This window comes from Gadus macrocephalus, chromosome 3 (assembly GCF_031168955.1).
Source record: "Gadus macrocephalus chromosome 3, ASM3116895v1".
NCBI classification, from domain to species: Eukaryota; Metazoa; Chordata; class Actinopteri; order Gadiformes; family Gadidae; genus Gadus; species Gadus macrocephalus.
The window spans coordinates 8946351-8958538 of record NC_082384.1 but is presented as its reverse complement, the minus strand read 5'-3'; the positions used below and the strand labels follow the sequence as shown (position 1 = coordinate 8958538).

At 47.7% G+C, this 12188-nt stretch overlaps 3 protein-coding genes across 3 annotated transcripts in view; all 3 read left to right on the top strand.

Moving 5' to 3' along the window:
• Positions 1-5524, top strand: part of LOC132453716 (phospholipid-transporting ATPase ABCA1-like) — a 36429-nt gene extending 30905 nt beyond the window's left edge. The window contains 8 exon segments of the mRNA XM_060046661.1: positions 1-164; positions 367-473; positions 771-912; positions 1280-1414; positions 1544-1647; positions 2031-2123; positions 2382-2625; positions 3163-5524. The exon segment at positions 1-164 is cut by the window's left edge and continues 20 nt beyond it. Coding sequence (XP_059902644.1) covers positions 1-164; positions 367-473; positions 771-912; positions 1280-1414; positions 1544-1647; positions 2031-2123; positions 2382-2625; positions 3163-3306 — 1133 coding nt within the window. The 3' untranslated portion in view covers positions 3307-5524.
• Positions 5525-6195: 671 nt separating this feature from the next.
• LOC132453962 (probable pancreatic secretory proteinase inhibitor) lies at positions 6196-7736 on the top strand. Its single transcript, XM_060047069.1, has 4 exons — positions 6196-6331; positions 6609-6640; positions 7083-7192; positions 7584-7736. The coding sequence occupies exons 1-4, from the start codon at positions 6274-6276 to the stop codon at positions 7627-7629; spliced, it is 246 nt and encodes an 81-aa protein (XP_059903052.1). The 5' UTR covers positions 6196-6273; the 3' UTR covers positions 7630-7736.
• A 2607-nt stretch (positions 7737-10343) lies between these two features.
• LOC132453961 (probable pancreatic secretory proteinase inhibitor) lies at positions 10344-11884 on the top strand. The gene is made up of 4 exons (XM_060047068.1): positions 10344-10479; positions 10757-10788; positions 11231-11340; positions 11732-11884. The coding sequence occupies exons 1-4, from the start codon at positions 10422-10424 to the stop codon at positions 11775-11777; spliced, it is 246 nt and encodes an 81-aa protein (XP_059903051.1). The 5' UTR covers positions 10344-10421; the 3' UTR covers positions 11778-11884.
• The last annotated feature ends 304 nt before the right edge of the window (positions 11885-12188 follow it).

Below are 12188 nucleotides of genomic sequence, written 5' to 3'. Positions count from 1 at the left end.
AGCCGGTGGGGGAGGAGGACGAGGACGTGGCCCGGGAGAGGCAGCGGATCATGGGGGGCGGGGGCCAGACGGACATCCTGGAGCTCCGGGAGCTCACCAAGGTCTACAAGCGCAAGCAGAAGCCTGCCGTGGACCGCCTGTGTGTGGGCATCCCCCCCGGGGAGGTGGGTACAGCTGACCCCTGAGCCCTAGACTAGCCGGTTGGCTGACCTATACTCACCAAGACTCCTTGGTACAATAAGTGGCCTAATAGAGCTCATCCCAATTAAAGGGTTCATGTATACAGTATGTTCAAAATATTCAAATGTTAATATTTGAATATCTCTCTCTCTCTTTCTCTCTCTCTCTGTCTCTGACTCTCTGCAGTGCTTTGGTCTGCTGGGTGTGAACGGAGCTGGGAAGACCAGCACCTTCAAGATGCTAACGGGAGACTCTGATGTGACCAGCGGTGAAGCTTTCCTGGCCGGCAAGAGGTGAGACCGAGCACCATTCAACTAAACTTTATTTAAACAGAGCTCTTCTCTTGCAATACTGCATTAAGAAGTATTTAAGGATAAAAACAAGGACAAGAAGTACAATGAGTTATTTATGGAGATTTGAAAGATATACAGATCACACAATGTGATTGTATACATACGAGAGGGGAGTGCTAATGTGAACCTCTCTCTCTCTCTCTCTCTCTCTCTCTCTCTCTCTCTCTCTCTCTCTCTCTCTTTCTCTCTTTCTCTCTTTCTCTCTTTCTCCATCTCTCTCCTCCCTCTCCCCCACAGCGTAACTACGGAGATGGACGAGGTCCACCAGAACATGGGCTATTGCCCCCAGTTTGACGCCATCAACGACCTTCTGACGGGCCGCGAGCACCTGGAGTTCTACGCCATCCTGAGGGGGGTCCCCGAGAAGGAAGTCTGTGAGGTCAGTCTCTCTCACACACCCCCAGAACCCACAACACACGTTACACACACGCACACACCAAACGCACACAGACACACACAGATGCTAAACACACACATACCTTAAACACACGCACACACACACACACACACACACACACACACACACACACACACACACACACACACATACACACAGAAGTTAAACACACACACTCACACGCACTTTACGCACACACACGCAAACATGCACAAGCACACACACGCACAAACACAAATACACACTGAAGTTAAAAACAAATATTTAAACACACTCACACAGAAAACACTCTTCATACTACCCACACCCGCATTATGATGCCTAACGTGTTGTGTGGTCCCCCCCCCAGGTGGCGGAGTGGGGCATCAGGAAGCTGGGGCTGGTGAAGTACGTCGACAAGGCGGCAGGAAGCTACAGCGGAGGAAACATGAGGAAGCTGTCAACCGCCATGGCTCTGATCGGGGGACCCCCGGTCGTCTTCCTGGTGGGTAGAACACGCGCACACACACACATGTGCAATGCACATCTACATCCTGGTGGTGCAGTCTGGGTATTGTAGTTCTGTACATCCTGGTGGTGCAGCGTGGGTAATGTAGTTGTTGTGTGGCCGCAGGACGAGCCGACGACAGGGATGGACCCCAAGGCCAGGAGGGCGCTCTGGAACGCCATCCTCAGCATCATCAAAGAGGGCCGCTCGGTCGTTCTTACCTCTCACAGGTAAGACACCTGACTGACTCAGCTGCTAGCCAGCACACGGGTCACCTGACTCACCTGCTAGCTAACTCACGGGTCACCTGACTCACCTGCTAACTCACAGGTCACCTGATTCACCTGGCTACTAACCGCCTCCTCCTCATGCAGGTGTCAGAGAAACATGGACAGTTACCTCTCTAACCCTGTTGTGTGTGTGTGTGTGTGTGTGTGTGTGTGTGTGTGTGTGTGTGTGTGTGTGTCTGTGTGTGTGTGTGTGTGTGTGTGTGTGTGTGTGTGTGTGTGTGTGTGTGTGTGTGTCTGTGTCTGTGTCTGTGTCTGTGTGTGTGTGTGTGTGTGTGTGTGTGTGTGTGTGTGTGTGTGTGCGTGTGTGTTTTTGTGTCCTGCAGTATGGAGGAGTGTGAAGCGTTATGCACTAGGATGGCCATCATGGTTAACGGCAGGTTCCGTTGCCTTGGCAGCGTCCAGCACCTAAAGAACAGGTAAGCCAGGAACGCTTTCAGTTGGATGATATTGTTGTCTCAGTAGCCAACCAACGAGGTTGTAAAGCAATCCCACTGTTTTACACCCCTGCAACCCCATCAACCATTTGAATTATACTAGTTTCACTATGTGAAGGTTTAGGAAAGGACAACCATTTGAATAGTCAGAGTTTCCCTGTGTCATGGTTCATGCAAACACATGAACCATGTGTTTACAAACGACATCAGGCTGATCACTAACCCCGGCCCTGCCTCCAGGTTCGGGGACGGCTACACCATCATCCTGCGTGTGGCGGGACCCGACCCAGACCTGCGTCCCGTCATGAGCTTCATCGAGACGGAGCTGCCGGGCTCCAACCTGAAGGAGAAGCACCGCAACATGCTGCAGTACCAGCTGCCCTCCGCCCTCACCTCCCTCGCACGCATCTTCTCCCTCCTCTCCGGACACAAGGAGGCCCTCAGCATAGAGGACTACTCCGTGTCCCAGACCACCCTGGACCAAGTACGTAGACCGCAAGCAGGTCCTTAGAGACCTTATAGGGACAGAGCCTGTGGAGACAGACCTTATAGAGACAGACCCTGTAGGGACAGAGCCTGTGGAGACAGACCTTATAGAGACAGACCCTGTAGGGACAGACCCTGTAGGGACAGACCTTATAAGGACAGACCCTGTAGGGACAGACCTTATAGGGACAGACCTTATAGGGACAGACCCTGTATAGACAGACCCTGTAGGGACAGACCCTGTAGAGAGAGACCCTGTAGGGACAGACCCTGTAGAGACAGACCTTACAGGGACAGACCCTGTAGGGACAGACCTTATAGGGACAGACCTTATAAGGACAGACCCTGTAGGGACATACCCTGTAGGGACAGACCTTATAAGGACAGACCCTGTAGGGACAGATCCTGTAAAGACAGACCTTATAGGGACAGACCCTGTTCAGAGTGTGGATAGTAAGGCTCCCTCTGTGTCCTCTCCAGGTGTTGTTAAAGGTTCAGAGTGTGGATAGTAAGGCTCCCTCTGTGTCCTCTCCAGGTGTTTGTGAACTTCGCCAAGGACCAAAGTGACGAGGACCACCTGAAGGACCTGCTCCTGGCCAAGCGGGACGCGGTGGCGGTGGACGTCTCCAAGCTCACCTCCTTCCTGGTGGACGAGAAGCACCGCGAGAGCTGCGTGTGATGCCGCGCTCCGCCAGCAGGGGGGGAGGGGGGGAAGGACACCCTCCACCAGCATCAAGGACCAGTGGACTAGGAGGGGCCAAAGGCCACCTCGTTTTTTTAACAAAATGTTATTGCAGAATGTTTTGTTGCTTTTTTTATACGTCTCCAAATTGTTCAGTGGAGCTGTGGGCCGACGCACGGCCTCTGGAAGACGAGGCGGCGGCCCCGGACCCCGAAGGGACACAAGTACAAATCAATGCAAGAAGTAAGCTAGGCTCCCGGGCCCCGGAGGACACAGCGCTGAAGGGGGAGGGGCGTCCCCAGGGGGGGCCCAGAGACTTGAACAAAGGACAGAGCACAGGAGGATGGGGTTGGGGGGGTGAACCAATGGTGTGGCTGCGTCCTGGCGACCACTAGGCAGTAGACCTGCCGCTAGCGGGCAGCTTGAGGTTGTTGGTTCAAACACTTGATGGTTAATCGAGTTGGTTATCTTTTTACTCGTGTATGTGTGTGCGTGGGTGTGTACCGTGAAATGACAACACTGTACTACAGCAACAACAGCTACACTGTACTCCAACAACGACATCCTCATCAACAACTGGACAAAGATCAGTCCAACTCAAAGAATGTTCCAACTGCCAACTGATCATCATCATCATCGATCATCAGGCTGATCAATCGAGGACTCATAGATTGATTGCTTTTATTTTTTTATTCAGGGTCTACTTTCTTGCTGGGCTCCTCTTCGTTACCTAGCACGGGTGTTTTTTATAATGAAGTCCATAAAATGGATGAAATCCTGTTCTATCCTGTCGATTTTAAATTAATGTAACCTAGAACTTGTTGGATTATTTCACTTTTGTATTGCTTTGGAAAAAGAGACTTGAATCGTCAGCGAGGGTAATGTAAGACTTTGGGGCCGGACCTTTCTTATGCAGATTGTCACTGCATTAGAGAAGCGTCCGTTTGTCCGGGTGTTCTGGGTTTCTGCTTCGTCATATCTTGATAGGGTGTGTGGTCGTCGGTGTTTAAGCAGATGGTTGTACGGCCGCTGAGTGGAAGCTAAGCTCAGATTGGAGGATGTTGGTGGAGGGTCCGCATAGATGTACAGGCCTGGGTCTGCAGGTCTGTAGCCATAGGGGCCAGGCTCTTCATGTCTAGAGGTGTACGGGCCTGGGTCTGCAGGTCTGTAGCCTTAGGGGCCAGGCTCTTCATGTCTAGAGGTGTACGGGCCTGGGTCTGCAGGTCTGTAGCCTTAGGGGCCAGGCTCTTCATGTCTAGAGGTGTACGCGCCTGGGTCTGCCTCTAGAATGTTTATCCGAACTCTGTAAAAAGACACCATCCATTCATGTCAACAGTCGTAGGTAATGTGATCACAGAGAAGTGCAACATCATGGGGGCTCTCTCACCTGTTTCCGCCCCCATGGTGTGTGGACATCTGTGCGCGTGTGTGGGGTCGTGTGCTGCTGTACAGTGATGGAGGAACTTCAGTGAAGACGTAGCCGTGCCAAACAGAGCTCCTCATCAACCAGCTTGGCTTGTGGTCCACCACACGCTCGTACTTTCTAGATGTTTACGTCACATTGTAGAACTGCCATCCCTTCCCCTCCGCCATGTGTACTGAACCTGACCACGGAGCGTGCACTGTCTCCAGAGCGTGCGCGGTCACCAGAGAGTGCGCCAAGACCTCGCCCTTCCCCCCCTTCGTCTTCCTCAGATAACCCTGTTGATTGGGAGCTTAAGGTGAACCACCAACATGTATGGAGACCTTTTTAGACCGTGTTGATGTTGCCCCCCAAAGTGAGTGCGTGTTACCCGGGACCAGCGCCTACCAGGGACCAGAGCGGCTAACACTCAGCTGCACAGGGGGCTCCCAGCACGACTTCCAGGAAGTAGACCCCACCGTGACCCATCAGCCAGCCCACTGCCTGGACACTTTACAGGCCAACATCAGCCTGAAACGCAACACACAGAGAGCGCTCCCAAACTCTTATTTTGACAGAGGGGAGGAGATCAAAGGAATGGTTTATTTTGAAAGAGAGGTGGAGGAAATGGAAGCGGAGGAGAAAGATGGACCCAGGTGTCAGAGGTGCGGAGAGACATTAAAGACGTGGTGTTTTCTTCAATATTGTTCGTTTACATTTCAAAGTATTAAATAACAGCTGTTTAAGTCTGTAACTCGTTGTATAAAGTTAACTATTTACATAAATAAATAAATTGATACATTTTGAAAATAATGTGTGTGTGTGTTCGTCAGCTCTTCAGATAGCTCCCTATAGGACTGTCAGGGACAGTGTGCATTACTGTCGGCGCTATGTGTTAATATAAGATAAGAGTTGCTATAGACATTTTGTGTCAAAGGAAATTGACACAAAATCTTATCTTCCACCTTATCATGATCAAATGAGAAGGACTGTACCGTTTGGCTTCCTCCATCAGACCAGAACTTCATTAGACCGAGTTAGCATTAGTTAGCCAAATTCAATGGAAGTAGGTGAGCTCGAGCTGCCCCCGTTACACACGTTTCACGCAGCTATTCAGGATCACAGTTGAACTAAATTGTAAAAAAAAAAAATAATAAAAGTAATCTCAAATTGTAAAACAATCAAGACGCCTTCTTCGATTTTTAAATTTATGTCACAGTGAAACGAGTGAAAACACTAATTTGCTAAATGGCCTTACTTTGGCGAAAGGAACATTATGAAACTGTGCTGACAAACAGAGAATGTAAGTGTGGACGTTTGTGTGTGTGAGTGTGTACATGCATGCGTGTGTGTGTGTGTGTGTGTGTGTGTGTGTGTGTGTGTGTGTGTGTGTGTGTGTGTGTGTGTGTGTGTGTGTGTGTGTGTATGTGTGACTGTGTACATGCATGCAAGTGTTTTTCTGTGAGTGTTTTTGTGTTTGTGTCACCTGCTGAGATCCCACAGCAGGTGACACAGTGAGCTGTGACAGCTCACTACGTTGTGAGGTCCTATTATCCTGAAACATGTTGACTGGAAGAGCAGGTGTTGTCTTTGGGCTCCTGGCGGTCTTCTTCGTTACCGGTAAAACTGAGTCAAATATGATTCCTAACAACTTATTATGATTAGGTATTTACAGAGTATCTGTGGATACCTAGTGTTATTATTTGTAGTACTATTTGTATTATTTGGAGACTGGGGCAGATTGTTAATGATTAGCTTGTGGGACACACAATGCTAACATCCGGTTTGCTATTCAAAGCATACATTATGTACAATTTAACATTATTTCAGGAATCTGAAGTCTTGATAAAAAAATGTGTTTTTCTCTGTTGCGACTGAAACTGAAACTGTTTAACAGGTGGTGCGGAGGAGCCAGGATTACCTCGAATGGTAAATTTAACTCAACTCACTTCCCCTATAAAGCGTGATCTTAAAAGACCAACCGTTTCTAAGCACTTGACTTGATGATGAATTAAGACAAGAGGGAATGGTTGAAGGGCAGAAAGCTTGTGTGTCTGAGCCAGTCTGAATCAGATCTTGGTTTCTTAACAAATCTGTCCCTCGGAATCCCACGTGGTAATTAATTGGGATGTATCACATTTTTTGTATAACAGTAGTGATAGAAATATGAATATGAAGAGGGTCTATGGGGGTTCAAAGTAGGCCTTCGTAGTTTCTGGGGATGAGTGTCGGCTCCGGCTCCACCAAAGGGGTTGAATCCCTCCCCAGTGGCCTGATCTGTGGAGCACATGAAACCCTCCCATAACTGGCCAATCCCAGCACAATCTAGTGTGTATCTCCACGGTGACGACGGTACCCCTCCTGCCAACAGCCGGCCTGCCATGACCTTGAGGAGCTGGCGTGCCCTCTGAACCTTGACCCCATGTGTGGCAGTGACGGCGTAACCTATGGAAACGAGTGCGTCCTGTGTGTGGAGAGGCAGTAAGTGAACAAAGATCCTCTGTTACTACTCTCTATCTCTCTCACACACACACACGCACACACAAAATAGATATAAATAGAGCAGTGCAAATATTCAAATCTGAATAATAACAAAAATTGTAATAAGTACTAAATAAAGACACCTGTATAATCGAGTTGTCCCTACGGCTGTAGATATGATTTGAGTTGTGAAAAGAGCAGAAGAGAGACTGACTTTCATTAGTCTCAGCTATTTCAAAGTGATCTACCATATTTCCTCTAAATCATTTTTTGTAAATTCTTTGATAACATGCTGCACATGCATGCATGCTTCGTCTCTAAGCATTATCGCAAATCATGAACACAATCAAGAATACCGCTAAATAAATTCCCGTCCCGTCTCTTTCTCCAGAATCACCAAAACAAACATTATGATATCCAAGGAGGGCAACTGCTGACCTGCCCAGGAAATGATGTCGGCAATAAGGGAACCAGTCTCGGACTTACTCCTTGGTTACCTTGGAAAACCAAGCATGATAACAATAAAAGTGTCTTAAGCAGAGAAGGTCTGCCTTCATTTATTGTTGCAGATGAACAAGAGAGTGAGAGAGTGAGAGTGAGAGTGAGAGTGAGCACACCAATGTCAATATAAAACTTCTCCTTTTCTGCCCATCACAATGATTGCACCATTGAACACAACCTCCACATTATAATTACCCTGAACGTACAGTGTATCTTGTATCCTGTTTATCGGAGATACTGTGTGTGCCTCCGCTGTGCGTCTGACCCAGGCGTGAACAGATGTGAACAGAACGGAAGTGTGTGCGTGGCAAATGAACCACAGAAAGGTCATATCGCCCAGCCTTACCTCATTGACAGCGAGGGGCGCAGGTGTGCAGCGACGTTAAAGGACGCCCTCTACATCCCCTCATTCCCCCTACTTTCTTGCTGGGCTCCTCTTCGTTACCTAGCACGGGTGTTTTTTATAATGAAGTCCATAAAATGGATGAAATCCTGTTCTATCCTGTCGATTTTAAATTAATGTAACCTAGAACTTGTTGGATTATTTCACTTTTGTATTGCTTTGGAAAAAGAGACTTGAATCGTCAGCGAGGGTAATGTAAGACTTTGGGGCCGGACCTTTCTTATGCAGATTGTCACTGCATTAGAGAAGCGTCCGTTTGTCCGGGTGTTCTGGGTTTCTGCTTCGTCATATCTTGATAGGGTGTGTGGTCGTCGGTGTTTAAGCAGATGGTTGTACGGCCGCTGAGTGGAAGCTAAGCTCAGATTGGAGGATGTTGGTGGAGGGTCCGCATAGATGTACAGGCCTGGGTCTGCAGGTCTGTAGCCATAGGGGCCAGGCTCTTCATGTCTAGAGGTGTACGGGCCTGGGTCTGCAGGTCTGTAGCCTTAGGGGCCAGGCTCTTCATGTCTAGAGGTGTACGGGCCTGGGTCTGCAGGTCTGTAGCCTTAGGGGCCAGGCTCTTCATGTCTAGAGGTGTACGCGCCTGGGTCTGCAGGTCTGTAGCCTTAGGGGCCAGGCTCTTCATGTCTAGAGGTGTACGCGCCTGGGTCTGCCTATAGAATGTTTATCCGAACTCTGTAAAAAGACACCATCCATTCATGTCAACAGTCGTAGGTAATGTGATCACAGAGAAGTGCAACATCATGGGGGCTCTCTCACCTGTTTCCGCCCCCATGGTGTGTGGACATCTGTGTGCGTGTGTGGGGTCGTGTGCTGCTGTACAGTGATGGAGGAACTTCAGTGAAGACGTAGCCGTGCCAAACAGAGCTCCTCATCAACCAGCTTGGCTTGTGGTCCACCACACGCTCGTACTTTCTAGATGTTTACGTCACATTGTAGAACTGCCATCCCTTCCCCTCCGCCATGTGTACTGAACCTGACCACGGAGCGTGCACTGTCTCCAGAGCGTGCGCGGTCACCAGAGAGTGCGCCAAGACCTCGCCCTTCCCCCCCCTTCGTCTTCCTCAGATAACCCTGTTGATTGGGAGCTTAAGGTGAACCACCAACATGTATGGAGACCTTTTTAGACCGTGTTGATGTTGCCCCCCAAAGTGAGTGCGTGTTACCCGGGACCAGCGCCTACCAGGGACCAGAGCGGCTAACACTCAGCTGCACAGGGGGCTCCCAGCACGACTTCCAGGAAGTAGACCCCACCGTGACCCATCAGCCAGCCCACTGCCTGGACACTTTACAGGCCAACATCAGCCTGAAACGCAACACACAGAGAGCGCTCCCAAACTCTTATTTTGACAGAGGGGAGGAGATCAAAGGAATGGTTTATTTTGAAAGAGAGGTGGAGGAAATGGAAGCGGAGGAGAAAGATGGACCCAGGTGTCAGAGGTGCGGAGAGACATTAAAGACGTGGTGTTTTCTTCAATATTGTTCGTTTACATTTCAAAGTATTAAATAACAGCTGTTTAAGTCTGTAACTCGTTGTATAAAGTTAACTATTTACATAAATAAATAAATTGATACATTTTGAAAATAATGTGTGTGTGTGTTCGTCAGCTCTTCAGATAGCTCCCTATAGGACTGTCAGGGACAGTGTGCATTACTGTCGGCGCTATGTGTTAATATAAGATAAGAGTTGCTATAGACATTTTGTGTCAAAGGAAATTGACACAAAATCTTATCTTCCACCTTATCATGATCAAATGAGAAGGACTGTACCGTTTGGCTTCCTCCATCAGACCAGAACTTCATTAGACCGAGTTAGCATTAGTTAGCCAAATTCAATGGAAGTAGGTGAGCTCGAGCTGCCCCCGTTACACACGTTTCACGCAGCTATTCAGGATCACAGTTGAACTAAATTGTAAAAAAAATAAATAATAAAAGTAATCTCAAATTGTAAAACAATCAAGACGCCTTCTTCGATTTTTAAATTTATGTCACAGTGAAACGAGTGAAAACACTAAAATGTGTGTATTTTTTTGCTAAATGGCCTTACTTTGGCGAAAGGAACATTATGAAACTGTGCTGACAAACAGAGAATGTAAGTGTGGACGTTTGTGTGTGTGAGTGTGTACATGCATGCGTGTGTGTGTGTGTGTGTGTGTGTGTGTGTGTGTGTGTGTGTGTGTGTGTGTGTATGTGTGACTGTGTACATGCATGCAAGTGTTTTTCTGTGAGTGTTTTTGTGTTTGTGTCACCTGCTGAGATCCCACAGCAGGTGACACAGTGAGCTGTGACAGCTCACTACGTTGTGAGGTCCTATTATCCTGAAACATGTTGACTGGAAGAGCAGGTGTTGTCTTTGGGCTCCTGGCGGTCTTCTTCGTTACCGGTAAAACTGAGTCAAATATGATTCCTAACAACTTATTATGATTAGGTATTTACAGAGTATCTGTGGATACCTAGTGTTATTATTTGTAGTACTATTTGTATTATTTGGAGACTGGGGCAGATTGTTAATGATTAGCTTGTGGGACACACAATGCTAACATCCGGTTTGCTATTCAAAGCATACATTATGTACAATTTAACATTATTTCAGGAATCGGAAGTCTTGATAAAAAAATTTGTTTTTCTCTGTTGCGACTGAAACTGAAACTGTTTAACAGGTGGTGCGGAGGAGCCAGGATTACCTCGAATGGTAAATTTAACTCAACTCACTTCCCCTATAAAGCGTGATCTTAAAAGACCAACCGTTTCTAAGCACTTGACTTGATGATGAATTAAGACAAGAGGGAATGGTTGAAGGGCAGAAAGCTTGTGTGTCTGAGCCAGTCTGAATCAGATCTTGGTTTCTTAACAAATCTGTCCCTCGGAATCCCACGTGGTAATTAATTGGGATGTATCACATTTTTTGTATAACAGTAGTGATAGAAATATGAATATGAAGAGGGTCTATGGGGGTTCAAAGTAGGCCTTCGTAGTTTCTGGGGATGAGTGTCGGCTCCGGCTCCACCAAAGGGGTTGAATCCCTCCCCAGTGGCCTGATCTGTGGAGCACATGAAACCCTCCCATAACTGGCCAATCCCAGCACAATCTAGTGTGTATCTCCACGGTGACGACGGTACCCCTCCTGCCAACAGCCGGCCTGCCATGACCTTGAGGAGCTGGCGTGCCCTCTGAACCTTGACCCCATGTGTGGCAGTGACGGCGTAACCTATGGAAACGAGTGCGTCCTGTGTGTGGAGAGGCAGTAAGTGAACAAAGATCCTCTGTTACTACTCTCTATCTCTCTCACACACACACACGCACACACAAAATAGATATAAATAGAGCAGTGCAAATATTCAAATCTGAATAATAACAAAAATTGTAATAAGTACTAAATAAAGACACCTGTATAATCGAGTTGTCCCTACGGCTGTAGATATGATTTGAGTTGTGAAAAGAGCAGAAGAGAGACTGACTTTCATTAGTCTCAGCTATTTCAAAGTGATCTACCATATTTCCTCTAAATCATTTTTTGTAAATTCTTTGATAACATGCTGCACATGCATGCATGCTTCGTCTCTAAGCATTATCGCAAATCATGAACACAATCAAGAATACCGCTAAATAAATTCCCGTCCCGTCTCTTTCTCCAGAATCACCAAAACAAACATTATGATATCCAAGGAGGGCAACTGCTGACCTGCCCAGGAAATGATGTCGGCAATAAGGGAACCAGTCTCGGACTTACTCCTTGGTTACCTTGGAAAACCAAGCATGATAACAATAAAAGTGTCTTAAGCAGAGAAGGTCTGCCTTCATTTATTGTTGCAGATGAACAAGAGAGTGAGAGAGTGAGAGTGAGAGTGAGAGTGAGCACACCAATGTAAATATAAAACTTCTCCTTTTCTGCCCATCACAATGATTGCACCATTGAACACAACCTCCACATTATAATTACCCTGAACGTACAGTGTATCTTGTATCCTGTTTATCGGAGATACTGTGTGTGCCTCCGCTGTGCGTCTGACCCAGGCGTGAACAGATGTGAACAGAACGGAAGTGTGTGCGTGGCAAATGAACCACAGAAAGGTCATATCGCCCAGCCTTACC